Source organism: Oncorhynchus mykiss, chromosome 13 (genome assembly GCF_013265735.2).
Source record: "Oncorhynchus mykiss isolate Arlee chromosome 13, USDA_OmykA_1.1, whole genome shotgun sequence".
NCBI classification, from domain to species: domain Eukaryota; kingdom Metazoa; phylum Chordata; class Actinopteri; order Salmoniformes; family Salmonidae; genus Oncorhynchus; species Oncorhynchus mykiss.
This window is the reverse complement of record NC_048577.1, coordinates 37382467-37398053: the sequence shown is the minus strand read 5'-3', so window position 1 is coordinate 37398053 and position 15587 is coordinate 37382467. Positions and strand designations below refer to the sequence as shown.

The window sequence follows — 15587 nt, the reverse complement described above, 5'->3', positions numbered from 1 at the left end:
GGCACGTTGAACATGTGCTTGCTGCTTCACTACCCTGAGGAAAACCATCTGCTGCGGTATCTCACATTCACGGCGTACTAGCATACTATATGCACACAGGTCTGGTCTGGGGTTTCCACCGTTGTTTCACTTATTTAACATTACATTGTCTATAGTTGTCCCGTTGAGTCACTCCTTGATGTAAACTGGTCTGAAATGGCAGATGTGAAATATGGTATTTTTCGTATCATTCTAGTCTCCTCACATACTTTATTTCTGTCTCTCTCCTCTCTTATTTGTCTCTGATAGGAACTAGCCTTCCCCCTATCCTGCTACGCGTGGAGAGGGAGACTGAGAGCGTTGCCTTTTAATTAACATCAGCAGCTGCTGACTCAGCAGTTTCTGAAAGCAAGATGTCACCCCTCCAGCCTGCCTGGCCAGCAGCCAATCCGTTTGGAGAAACGATTCCATTTTAACGGTGTGCTGTGAAATGGCCTGATGTATGGCTGGGGTTGTGTGGGCCTAGTGGAGTGTGTTTTCTGTTGTTTCCTTAACGTTTTTTTTTTTTGTATTTGAAACGGAAGTTAGAAATAATAAAAATGTGTTCATACTTTTGCCTTATTTGTCTTGAGAAATGTTGGTTGGCAATTCCCATAACACTTCCACTTCCAGCTGCTGCCTTTGGCCAAGTGACGGTCATTAAGTCTGAAAACTCTCATGTTGACAATGCCTAGCAGCGTACCAAATGACACCTACAGAGGAGGAAAATGGACTGGACCAAATTCTGCTTCATAAATTAGTCATTAGCATCTGAATCGTTTTAAATGTTTATGCAGTATCAATCACACAAGTTAACATGTCATTTACTGTTCAGTCTCTATGGACCAACACTGCTGGGATTGCCTTTCTATCTGTAATGGAGGTTATTCAATGAGATTCATATTTTCTGATTGTTTTTTGTCTCCAGCCATATACTTAGCTATGTACAAACATACACGCACATAACTACCAAAACCTGTTTTTGTGTGTAAAGGTTACCAGGGCCTGAGGCATACACGGATCTGTCTATCTTCTACTCCCTGTCAGTCTTACTATGCATCTCCCTTGGTGGGAACCATTCTGTAGTTGTTTTGTTCAGTCTGTTTGTAAAGCTAGTAGACGGCTGCTGCTGGCCCTCTCCCAATTAACTCAGTTTCACCTCTTTCTCACTCTCTCATTCTCTCTATCTCTATTAGAAAAGCACACGTGCATGTGTGCGCTCAAACATTTTCTTTAAATCTTTTTTTCCAGCTTTAGTTGTTCTGCAAGATGACGTCACTGCCAGCACTCATTGTATGCCCAATGAGAGATTGCTGGATGAAGTTTTAGGGCCAACTATTACTCTGTTATGAAAAATCTGGAATCCTAAATGATATCCAAAACATATCCACTTTAACCCTGTCTATTCCTCTACCACCAGATGTCACTATGCACCTCCAGCTAGAGAATATGCCAATGTTACAATGCGCAGCATTTTAAAGTTTGAGTTTCCATGATGATCATATCCATACATGATCACTTTGAGGACTAATAACAACGGGATGTTTTACAGTCAATCGAAAGGTTTTTGTAATCTACCATACAGGATTTTTTTGTTTTTGCAGTTGGTGTGTGGATCTGTGTAAATCTGTGTGAATTGTGTGTAGCACAGATTTGACCATTTAAATGTATTTACAGTTGGAAAGGGCTGAGAAAAAGACTCCCTCTGGGAAGTGACACACAGCCTCTCTCTGCTAACACCTCTCAGGCTCTGGTGCGGTCTGCAGCCAAAACATTATATTCATGTGAAGGGAGAAGGATGCTGTGCTTAAATCTGCTGCCTGCAAGGACATAGCAAAAGATGAATCACTTTCATTCAATCTTTCATTCACTCCACCTTGCATTTGACTAGAAAGTGCTCTGCTTTTAGTCAAATGAGACAAAAGCCACTGCCTATTTTGTTCACAAACAAAGTACTTATAAAATGGATGCTATTTTCCATCTGACCTGACAGACCTTTAGCTGTGTGTTGAAGGTCTGTCTGTCTGTCAGTGGCTATATGAGTGCATAGCAGAACAAAGAGGGTACAAAGGCCTACAAATCTGAGAAAAGTTTCTCACTCTTGGCCTTGCTGCTTCCCAGAGCTGGGCTTCTCCATCTCTTCAACTTCCCATTGCGACACATTGAAGGAAATGTGCAAATGTTGGCCGATTCTTGTGAACACCTGTTATGTAATTCAATGTGGTTCGTCAATAGGCTATGTACTGACTACACATATGTACTGTTGTGTTATTTAGAAATAAATCACATTACTCTTACAAAGGCTACTTCAGTTACTACAAGACTACTTCTAATGATGATTATAACAATAGCATATAACATGATAATATGTAGGAAAATAATAATAAACTATTTCTCCTTCATCTATTTATTATTATTATTATTGTTGTTATTTTATCATCAATACAGAATTAGATAATTTGATCATTTAATTGCCTTACATTTGTAAGGTTAGGCCATATTATGCTGGTAAATTAACTTACTGAAGTAGGGACAATATATTGCACATGTTCATGTTTTCATATGACAATATTCGTCTGTCAAACAGAAAACACCGGAAGTGGGCGGTTAGAGAGGGAGAGACCATAGACGGTCCCTGCTATCTGGGATCCTTGGGAAGTCGTACCCCCCCCCCCCCCCCCCCAATTGAGGTTGGCATTTAAAATGGTTTAGGTAAGGGTTATGTTTGATGTTAGGGTAAGGGTAGTTAGTATGTGTTAAGGTTAGGGTTTAGGATATGGACGTCCCAGGGATCCCAGATAGCACTGACTGATCCTAGAGGGGAGAGCAAGCGAAAGACATGAGAGAGAGAGAGAGAGAGAGAGAGAGAGAGAGAGAGAGAACGAAAAAAACTGCGTAGCGAACAGTTAGAAAGAGACCAGAGAGGTTCATTTTCTGGTTCGTACGTACGTTGCGGAGCTTTCCCTTACTTTTATGCAAAAAAGACAACTCAATTGATCGTCCCGTCAAGGTAGGTTTGTTAACTATGTCAGCTTCGAGAAGATTTTGGACAAGCATATTTCGTGCAGACGGTGTCTATTGCGAAAGAATGTTCTGACAGCGCTTTGTAAACAAACTATGGTTAGAGTTGTGCTGCTCTGCCATCTGTTACGTTAGCCGAACGTGGTTATAATGTCACCGACAATACCACGTGAACCTACAAATATATACTTTACAATATTGATTGACTATATTGTTAATATACTATTTACTTTGTTATTGGTGTTTGTTGACCCTGTCTCATATATATATATATATATATATGTATATATATTGTGAGATATATTGAATTTGGGGCGGCAGGGTAGCCTAGTGGTTAGAGCGTTGGACTAGTAACCGGAAGGTTGCGAGTTCAAACCCCCGAGCTGACAAGGTACAAATCTGTCGTTCTGCCCCTGAACAGGCAGTTAACCCACTGTTCCCAGGCCGTCATTGAAAATAAGAATTTGTTCTTAACTGACTTGCCTGGTTAAATAAAGGTAAAAAAAAAAAAAAAAATCAACAGGCTGAGTCCAACCCCCTCCTGGGAGTCATGCGAGAACTCAGCTAGATCATTTATTTTCTTTAACATTACACAATGTTTTTAACAGAACGTATCGAAGGCTAAATTATTAACATCATTTGCATGTAGGCTATAACACATGTTATTTCGGATCATTGAAATAGCTTGTAGCCAAGTTCAAACGCAAATTGGAATTCGAGTTTATTCTATCAAACCGTTAGCCAGCGCGAGGCGCATATCATGGTATAATGAATGTGCGTGTGGAACTCCTCTCAAGAATTTGTGTTGTAGCCTAACAGGTGAAAGTTCAACTTCTATTGCACATCTGTGTTAGTTAGGTAACTTTCGAATTTAGATAAGAACTAGATAAATACATGATCAGTGCAACAAAGAAACTGAGTAGTAATCCACTGTAAAGTGTTTGTGGAGATGGCACAAACACTTTACAGTGGATTATTTGGCAGAATATTTTTCGGAGATGTTTTTTATTTTGTCCAAGTTTGCTGGTGAAAATGGGCGCGTACCGTTTTTAAATTAAGGAAAAATTTGACAAAATGTTAACAGCCATGTGATAATACACAACTGTGCACAATGACACAATTGCTACTGTAGGCCATATTGGTGGCAGACTTTTTATTTGGTGTTGATGTAACCGATGTGAAATGGCCCGGGTATGGGCGAGGGGACGGTCTAAAGTTATACTGTTACATTGATATTCTGGTAAAGTAGCCCAATGTTTATCTTATTGCACCTGGAGAGCAAGGCAGCCTGGCTATTGGTCAGGTGATGCAGTCAAGGTGTGACATTCTCTCTGCTCCTGTTTATTTGAGTGCTTTATGCCAGTTGTTCTCCAAGCCTCCTTACCACAACTGAGTAAACGTGGGTGTTTGGAACACAAACAATGGATTTAATTTAAGACGCTTTATGTCAATGATTCAAAATTAAATCTGGAATAAAACAAGCCACATCATCTAGTTGTTCTAATAGTCTCCCAATCCCTCATTGATATGTGTCAGTTAGTGTTTTACTTGTTTTATAACAAAATGGCCCCACAGGATGCTGTGTAAAATGTGGTCAGTTGTCATAACAATGAAAACAAATAACAAACACATGCTGTATGAGTAATTGCTCTGAGCGGGTGAATCAAATCACATTTAATTAGTATTGTTGGCCCTTTAGAACCAAAACTATCACTCTGTTTGCTTTCTTATTCCCCTCTTGTGAGAAATGAGCTCAACACATTTTGTACGCAATAGGCTTCAACTAACCTGAGATTAATTGATTCACACTGTGTTATCAAGGGGGCTCATTCACTTGTTTTCGTTCACAACTGTTGCTCTTGGGGTTAGAAGAAGCACCGTCACAGTATCGATGACGTGGATGTCGGTTAAATGCGGAAGGCACATTTCGGTGGGATACATTCAGTTGTGCAACTGACCAGGTATCCCCTTTACCTTTCCCGAATGAATGTCACTGAAGCCACTGATGTGTTGGCATTAAAATGCCACCGAAAGCAGTGGTTGTGGTTGTTGTCACTGAAGAGATGGACATGTCCCATAATAGTACACTGTGTGACTCACATGCAAAGGTATGCAATTGGAAACATAGTTGTTGATGTTTAGCTGAAATGTCACCACGTACCTTGACGTTATAGTGTATGACTAGACTGTCATATAGCTCAACCGTACAAGCACAGACAGGTCTCTGTATAAAGAAAATACCCTTAAATTGTTGATGTGTTGATGACTAAAATGTCAATGTCACTGCGAGCTTTGAGTGGTGATAAGATTTGTGTGTGTGTGTGTGTGTGTGTCCGTCCGCGTGTGTGTGCGTTACAACCACACCGAGTATGGACATTGATGTTTGTTTAAAGAAACTCAGATAAAGAAAGTCATTACTTCCTGCGATGCAGTTTGATTGCACCCCACCTTGTCCCTGTGTATCCTACCTCTTTCATGTTGTAATGACATTATACACACACCAACTGACAGCAGCACAGGTCAGGATGCTTTGATGAGTGTTTTGCTAACCGGGGGTAACAGTCAGGTGCACTACCAGACTTCCTTGACCCTGCCCACCACCCCTTGAAAATTAATGGATTTGGTAGATGTTTTATTTTTCTGACCCCCTGCAGTTATAGTTTTGCCTGACGACTCACTCTGAATTTAACTCTGCTGCTCTATCGATCGCTCCATACATTCATGGTGGAGAAGAAATGGTAGTGGGTGGGGTGTTTGGCCGAAGTGATATGGATGGGTAGTCAGGCTAGTTAGAATTGGAAGAGGAAGTGCAAACTCTAACATAGCCTATTAGCTGGAAAGGTATCTCCAAACACATTTTTGCTAGTAGAAGCTGTTTAGCTGGTTAAACAAAGGTTAGTCATGTGTTGGCAAAAACTAATGTCCAAGTCAAGAATGCTTACCAGCAGCCTTAACTGCTTTTTTTCAGTCTATGTCAGATACACCAGTGAGTGTAATTAGCTCCAATTACTGTGATTTGCTAAATATTAGGAGTTTAGAAATCAAGTTGACATAAACATTTGTTTATTCTGTTGTTGCTTGTGATGGTCATTTGTAATATTCATTAAAAGAAGGATCCCCAGTTTAAGACCCCTGATCTAGCTGAATTCTCTGACCGATATCTCCTCCACAGCATAATGTACCTTCCCCTCACAATTCACCGCCCACAACCACTCCTTATTCCTCCCCCACCACCCACAACCACTCCTTATTCCTACATTACCAACAACCACTCCTTATTTCTCCACCACCCACAACCACTCCTTATTCCTATACCACCCACAACCACGCCGTATTCCTATACCACCCACAACCACTCCTTATTCCTATACCACCCACAACCACTCCTTATTTCTCCACCACCCACAACCACTCCTTATTCCTATACCACCCACAACCACTCCTTATTCCTATACCACCCACAACCACTCCTTATTCCTATACCACCCATAACCACTCCTTATTCCTATACCACCCACAACCACTCCTTATTCCTATACCACCCACAACCACTCCTTATTCCTATACCACCCACAACCACTCCTTATTCCTATACCACCCACAACCACTCCTTATTCCTATACCACCCACATCCACTCCTTATTCCTATACCACCCACAACCACTCCTTATTCCTATACCACCCACAACCACTCCTTATTCCTATACCACCCACAACCACTCCGTATTCCTATACCACCCACAACCCCTCCGTATTCCTATACCACCCACAACCACTCCGTATTCCTATACCACCCACAACCACTCCTTATTCCTATACCACCCACAACCACTTCATATTCCTATACCACCCACAACCACTCCTTATTCCTATACCACCCACAACCACTCCTTATTCCTCCATTACCAACAACCACTCCTTATTCCTCCATTACCAACAACCACTCCTTATTCCTATACCACCCACAACCACTCCGTATTCCCCCACCACCCACAACCACTTCATATTCCTATACCACCCACAACCACTCCTTATTCCTATACCACCCACAACCACTCCTTATTCCTCCCCCACCACCCACAACCACTCCTTATTCCTCCATTACGAACAACCACTCCTTATTTCTCAACCACCCACAACCACTCCGTATTCCCCCACCACCCACAACCACTTCTTATTCCTCCACCACCCACAACCACTCCTTATTCCTATACCACCCACAAACAGTCCTTATTCCTCCACCACCCACAACCACTACTTATTCCTCCCCCACCCACAACCACTCCTTATTCCTCCCCCACCCACAACCACTCCTTATTCCTATACCACCCACAACCACTTCTTATTCCTCCACCACCCACAACCACTCCTTATTCCTATACCACCCACAAACAGTCCTTATTCCTCCACCACCCACAACCACTCCTTATTCCCCCACCACCCACAACCACTTCTTATTCCTCCACCACCCACAACCACTCCTTATTCCTATACCACCCACAAACAGTCCTTATTCCTCCACCACCCACAACCACTACTTATTCCTCCCCCACCCACAACCACTCCTTATTCCTCCCCCACCCACAACCACTCCTTATTCCTATACCACCCACAACCACTTCTTATTCCTCCACCACCCACAACCACTCCTTATTCCTCCACCACCCACAAACAGTCCTTATTCCTCCACCACCCACAACCACTCCTTATTCCTCCCCCACCCACAACCACTCCGTATTCCACCACCACCCACAACCACTCCTTATTCCACCACCACCCACAACCACTCCTTATTCCTCCACCACCCACAACCACTCCTTATTCCTCCACCACCCACAAACAGTCCTTATTCCTCCACCACCCACAACCACTCCTTATTCCTCCCCCACCCACAACCACTCCGTATTCCACCACCACCCACAACCACTCCTTATTCCACCACCACCCACAACCACTACTTATTCCTCCCCCACCCACAACCACTCCTTATTCCTCCCCCACCCACAACCACTCCTTATTCCTATACCACCCACAACCACTTCTTATTCCTCCATCACCCACAACCACTCCTTATTCCTCCACCACCCACAAACAGTCCTTATTCCTCCACCACCCACAACCACTCCTTATTCCTCCCCCACCCACAACCACTCCGTATTCCACCACCACCCACAACCACTCCTTATTCCACCACCACCCACAACCACTCCTTATTCCTCCACCACCCACAACCACTCCTTATTCCTCCACCACCCACAACCAATCCTTATTCATCCACCACCCACAACCACTCCTTATTCCACCACCACCCACAACCACTCCTTATTCCCTCACCACCCACAACTACTCCTTATTCATCCACCACCCACAACCACTCCTTATTCCTCCACCACCCACAACCACTCCTTATTCCACCACCACCCACAACCACTCCTTATTCATCCACCACCCACAACCACCCCTTATTCATCCACCACCCACAACCACTCCTTATTCCTCCACCACCCACAACCACTCCTTATTCATCCACCACCCACAACCACTCCTTATTCATCCACCACCCACAACCACTCCTTATTCCTCCACCACCCACAACCACTCCTTATTCATCCACCACCCACAACCACCCCTTATTCATCCACCACCCACAACCACTCCTTATTCCTCCACCACCCACAACCACTCCTTATTCCACCACCACCCACAACCACTCCTTATTCATCCACCACCCACAACCACTCCTTATTCATCCACCACCCACAACCACTCCTTATTATTCCACCACCCACAACCACTCCTTATTCATCCACCACCCACAACCACTCCCTATTCCCCCACAACCACTCCTTATTCCACCACCACCCACAAAACTCTTTATTCCTCCACCACCCACAACCACTCCTTATTCCTCCACCACCCACAACCACTCCTTATTCCACCACCACCCACAAAACTCTTTATTATTCCACCACCCACAAAACTCTTCATTCCCCCACTACCCACAACCACTCCTTATTATTCCACCACCCACAAAACTCTTTATTCCTCCACCACCCACAACCACTCCCTATTCCCCCACCACCCACAACCACTCCTTATTATTCCACCACCCACAAAACTCTTTATTCCCCCACCACCCACAACCACTCCTTATTATTCCACCACCCTCAAAACTCTTTATTCCCCCACCACCCACAACCACTCCTGATTATTCCACCACCCACAAAACTCTTTATTCCCCCACCACCCACAACCACTCCTTATTATTCCACCACCCACAAAACTCTTTATTCCCCCACCACCCACAACCACTCCTTATTATTCCACCACCCACAAAACTCTTTATTCCTCCACCACCCTTTCACCATCCAGGTATCTCTGACTAGTTGGGTACTCAACATCAGGTCATCTTGGTTGTTTGGTTTGAGGTAGAGATTGAAAGAAGGATGCTTGCAGTATTGATGTTCCTGACCCGAGTGCTCCTGTCATACCATGTTCACTGCTATCTACTACTTCTCCCTGGGGCTGCATGCCCTTTAGCAGATGAGGACTTTTGAAAAAAGAGTGTTGACTTTGGCTCTATATATGTTTTATTACTTAGATTGGATTTTTGAAAGGTTTCTGGCTCTGTTCCATTTGCTCTTTGGCTGCTTATAAGTTCTGCTGTATTGGGCTTTCTGTCCTGATGCCTGTAAAGTATTTGTGGTACTCGGTCCTGTAGATTTTCCTTAATGGATTGTCTGCCCAGCTTCATCTGCACAATTTGGGATGTGTTTTCCCTCGCTAAAATAAATAAGCACTTGGTCAGACATCAATAAAAACTGTTATGGTAAACCATCAAGGATTGTTTGCACCACTTAACCCTGACCCACTTGACATTATGTGAAGCGCTGCCTGGGGAGCCCACACGTTTAATTCAACTGGACTATGTAACTGGCCATTTCCACTGCCAAGACAAAGTTTCAGAGGTCGTTTTGGGTCTGGCTGACGAGGACAGTTGCCATGCCGGGCACACATGAGTTGGACAGCACAACCTGTCCTAGGCAGGGAGGGATAAGAAACAGACACAGAGAGACAGCCCCAGAAACAGCAGGGAACAGGGGAAACCCTATGCTTAAGGATCCCGTCTCTCAACAGGCAGGGCAGGCCATGTGGTCACACCATGCCCGTGTGCTTAGCCAGGGTTCCCCCACTTTATCTCCTTCACTGCTACCAGGCAAGCCATGGCAGGGATACTGACCTGATGGGTCTTTACTGGAAGGGCTGGAGGAAAGAGGAAGATGAGAGGTTTTGGGGCATGGGCGGGTTGTTTTGGGGCATGGGCGGGTTGTTTTGGGGCATGGGCGGGTTGTTTTGGGGCATGGGCGGGTTGCTCTGATGCTGGTGAAAAGGGATGGTTAGTTGAAGTATTCCATTCATGCCTGTGATGAATTCATGGATGCAACACATTATAATTTTGTGGTTTCCATGGCGTTGTGAGGTCGCACAGGCAGAGAGCTTTGTACATATTGTACATATTTTAGGGTTGGACTCTTAGTCGACTGCTCGATTGTTTGGTCAATAGGCTGTTGGTCGGCTGAGATTTCTTGAGTCGAGCAGGTGCACAAGACACCTGTCTGATTTGCACCTGTCTCAGTGGACTAATCCAATGCGGAGGCCGCAGGGAGGGCATAGTCCATCACTCTAAGACATGTGATACTGATATTGTATATGCTTGTATTATGTAAAAAATAATGGTGCAACACTAATATATCTAATATTATTTCATAACAAATGTTGGGTACGGTTGCTATGTGCATAATGGCAAAGTTAACCAGCATAATGGGATTGAGAACAATGTGGTGGAGGCAGCAGCAGCAGGGACAAGGAAAGAAAATTGAAGTAGCGAGGAAATCCCAACTTCATTTGGTCTATAATCAATAGCCTAACTTAAATGTGTAAAGCATCCATATACAGTGCCTTCGGAAAGTATTCAGACCCCTTGACTTTTTCAGCATTCTGTTAGGTTACAGCCTGATTAAATATTTTTTTCCCTAAGCAATCTACACACAATATCCCATAATGACAAAGCGAAAACAGGTTTTTAGGAAAATTCAAAACAGAAATACCTTATTTACATAAGTATTCAGACCCTTTGCTATGAGACTTGAAATTGAGCTCAGGTGCATCCTGTTTCCATCGATCATCCTTGAGATGTTTCCACAACTTCATTGGAGTCCACCAGTAGTAAATGCAATTGATTGGACATGATTTGAAAAGGCACACACCTGTCTATATAAGGTCCCACAGTTGACAGTGCATGTCAGAGCAAAAACCAAGCCATGAGGTCGAATGAATTGTCCGTAGAGCTCCAAGACAGGATTGTGTCAAGGCACAGATCTGGGGAAGGGTACAAAAAAATTCTGCCACATTGATGGTCCCCAAGAACACAGTGGCCTCCATCATTCTTAAATGGAAGATGTTTGGAACCACCAAGACTCTTCGTAGAGCTGGCTGCCGGGCCAAACTGAGCAATCGGGGGAGAAGGGCCTTGTTCGGAGAGGTGACCAAGAACCTGATGATCACTCTGACAGAGCTCTAGAGTTCCCCTGTGGAGATGGGAGAATCTTCCAGAAGGATAACCATCTCTGCAGCACTCCACCAATCAGGCCTTTATGGTAGAGTGGCTAGACAGAAGCCACTCCTCCGTAAAAGGCACATGACAGCCCGCTTGGAGTTTGCCAAAAGGCACCTACAGGACCATGAGAAACAAGACTTTCTGGTCTGATGAAACCAAGATTGAACTCTTTGGCCTGAATGCCAAGCGTCACGTCTGGAGGAAACCTGGCACCATTTTCAGGGGCAGGGACTGGGAGACTAGTCAGGATCGAGGCAAAGATGAACGGAGCAAAGTACAGAGAGATCCTTGATGAAAACCTGCTCCAGAGCTCTCAGGACCTCAGACTGGTGCGAAGGTTCACCTTCCAACAGGACAACAACCCTAAACACACAGCCAAGACCACACAGGAGTGGCTTCGGGACATGTCTCAGAATGTCCTTGAGTGGCCCAGCCAGAGCCCGTACTTGAACCCGATCAATCATCTCTGGAGAGACCTGAAAATACCTGACAGAACTTTAGAGGTCGGCAGGGAAGAATGGGAGAAATTCCCCAAATACAGGTGTTCCAATAAATTAGCAAACATTTCTAAAACACTTTTTTTACTTTTTCACTATGGGGTCTTGTGTATAGATTTTCATATATTATTTTTTTATACATTTTTGAATAAGGCTGTAACGTAACGTGGAAAAAGTCAAGGAGTCTGAATACTTTCTGAAGGCACAGTATATCTACAGAAATAAGACAGATTTTGCTTCTGTTAGCCTGTTTGTGTTTGTTTAATAGCCTACTAATTCCGTGAGCACCAAGCCTCATGCAACGGCAAAATGTCAGCTGAAGCAAATTCCCAGATTCCGCTTTTTGATCTCTGCTATGCTGTAATGAAGGCTTTACATTTTATTTTTGTTAGAACAGACTTATAATTTATTCAGTGTTGTTTACACTTCCAAACCGTCAGAAAAATTATATTGTAATCTAACAGCACCTGTCATTGCTGTAATGAAAAGCACTATACAAATACAATCTGTTTTTATTATGAAGATTATTGTTATTAATAATCTTAATCATAATATTAATGGTGTAAACTGTATTTGGGAAAAGTTCCTGGCTTGGTTATCAGTCATTAATCCCTTGTCCTGTCAGAATGCCCTGAGTCAGGAGTCCCACAGTAACAGATTATCTTATACAGTATAGGAGAGGAAGCCATCCAAGCCAGGTGAAAAATACATTTTTACAACCTGTGTGTTGTGATAATTGCATTGTTTGCTCTATAACCTGTTAGTTCATACGCCTTGCCACTGTGATATATAGGCCTAAGGTCGAGATAATGAGAAGACACAGTGGCAGAATAAATTCAACCGCACCTTTGTTTCATCACAAAACCGGAGAGCAACATCTGTCCTGTGAAGTCCACAAAGCATATTGCATGTAACAAACAGTAACATGAACTACAGCATGGTCAATCAAGTTCATGTTTCCGACATTTTCAAACTACGAAACAACTATTGATTTAGAACCATGGAGAGTTACTTCAAGTCTCAAAGAAAACAGGAGCTGCCTCCACTACTCCAGCACCATTTCAACTTCAACATTTCAACATCATCAAATCACCTCTGCTTAGTCTAATACAGACAGTATTAATAAGATACCAAAAATAATTTAGTTCAATGAAAGCCAAATGAGATGTGGCTGTCCATGGTTCTGATTTCCGTGTGTGTGTGTGTGTGTGTGTGTGTGTGTGTGTGTGCATGCGTTTGTGCGTGCAAGTAGAAAAAACATGTCGACTCGCCCTACTTGTAGAGAAACAACCAATGCCATCCTCCTCTCTTTCATGACTCTATCATCCAGTTCAGGCTTTTAGTTTTTGTTGTCCTAGTCTACCTGGCTAAAATGCTTGCTTGCTAGCCTAACTTCTTTTCATGGCCAACGATGCACCAGGCCAGCTAGTTTACATTAGCGTATTACATCTAGCTACATATTGAACTTTCATCCTCTCAGGCCAGGGGCACAATGTATGGTTAGATCAGAATCGCTGTTATAGTCATTGTCCAGTACGGAGAATTAAGTCAAACCACAAGTCCAAATCCCTATCTCCATCCTTGGCTAATTTAGCAAAGGGACGATTTTAGCTAGCTAGCCACCGGAGGACAATGACAATAAGATTTGTTTTACTGTAAATTACATGTTGCTTCGGATGTGATGTGAGTGGTGTGGAGCTAAATCCCAACTTGCTTCCCACGCTTGACACTTTTTTTTGGCGGGCCAGGACCATTCACAGTTGATCTCACTCAGTTTATCTCAATGCCGATTGGCTATTATTATTTTATTCTTTGTCAAGGGAAGCCAAATGCTCGCTGGCTTCCCTTGCTTTCAATTCTATGGGCGGCAACAATGTCATACTCTTTTAAACCAGACAGCATCAGATAGATGGCCTACACATATTGAAGGAAAATGCTGAAACACAGAGAGACCGAAGATGGACGGGGGAGGAAGGAGGAAGAAAAGGGGAGGAGGTGTTGATAGGAGGTTGAAATTGTCCATGTTTGACCATTGAATATCGTAAAGGCTGTTATTGGTGTAGGATAATCAAATGTTAGATTAGGACTAAGAGGGGGTTCCAATTTGAGCAGGAGGAAGTGTTGCCCAATCAGAGTGCGGTGTCATGTAGGCTACAAGGAAGTGGGCGCCTTCAACATTGAAGCCGACTTTAAAGGCGAGTCGAGACTGACTGATCTACAAATCTCTGTGCATCTAAAAAAACGACTCAATCTTAGTTGTAGATAAGTCAGTCACTATTTACCCATGATGCATCGCGGTGTTAATGATGTCAAACACAGCCATTGAGTACCTCGGTGTGTGGCGTGGCCTTTTTCAGATGGCCACGGTGTTGATTGTTTTCTTTTTACATTCTCTTTCTTCTCTCCTCTCTGCCTTTAGCTGAGTAACAGTGTGTTGTCCAGTCCAAGCAGAGATCAAACCTCACTAGGGTGAGCGTGGAACGGGTTGAAAATGTTTTCAAGCAGAGAGAGGAGGAAGAGAGAAAGACAGTTAAAGGGAAAGAGATACTGTAGTAGGGGAGGAGTCCCGGGGTCTATGAGAAAGCATGTGGTGGTGAAAGCAAGGCTCACGCTAACCCCCACTAACCCCTACCCCCACCAACCCCGCCCCTTTCAGTTGGGCTCAAACTAATCCTATCGTCACATGACCTCCAGAGCTCTCAGCCTTGCCTAGGCAGGACTGATCGGTCTGTCAAATACATCATGTAGCCTGGGTCACGGTTGACAGCTACATCACATTACTCTGAAGTTTGTATCTAGTAACACTAAATGGGCTACATTGTTAACAAGAGGTTTATCATCCAACTAAAATCCTTCCTTTTTAAAATGGTTAAAATGGTCCACAATGTCATCAACACCCATGGAGTTGGCTCACTCCTCCTGGTCTTGATGTGCCAGGGCAACGTATCTCTCTGTCTCTCTCTCTCTCTCTCCCTCTTTCACTTTTGCTCTCTCTCATTCACTGTATTTCTCTGCTAGACTGTAAAAAAAATATATGTATTTGAAAGATTTCTCCCTTCCTCTGTGTTGCGCACCAGACACTGAGATGCGGGATAAGGCCTCCGGATATTATCTTTATGACACACAAGAAATGACCAGCGCTCTCGAAGAAGGTCCCTCTCAGCCGTCACTCTCAGCCAGCCATGGAAAGGTAGCATGCAAATTAGGGAGGGCCATGTGGCTGTGAGCATCACGTTTTTCCTCAAATGTCGCCTGTGGATATTGTTGTTTTTGCTGTGATTCCACGTTTCTGACTGAGTTAAGCTGACTGGGTTAAATGTGATATGTATTTGTTAAATGTGATGGTCTTTGGATGTACCTTACTTAATTAACTTTTATTTCTGGTTAATTCCTTCTTAAATGTCCATTGGTATTTTATTGGGGTTGGGGGATAA

General features: G+C 43.6%; 1 protein-coding gene across 2 annotated transcripts in view; it reads left to right on the top strand.

Moving 5' to 3' along the window:
* Positions 1-2752: 2752 nt before the first annotated feature.
* The window catches only part of stat5 (signal transducer and activator of transcription 5), a 101592-nt gene continuing 88757 nt past the window's right edge, over positions 2753-15587 (top strand). The window contains exon 1 of one of the 2 annotated variants that reach the window (XM_036939696.1): positions 2753-3028. Coding sequence is in view for 1 of the 2 variants with exons in the window: in XM_036939695.1 (XP_036795590.1) it covers positions 15188-15343 (156 nt within the window). In the remaining variant the exon portion in view is untranslated. Of the gene's footprint in view, positions 3029-14839; positions 15344-15587 lie in introns of those variants that run through there. The other variant, XM_036939695.1, reaches the window with a different exon arrangement.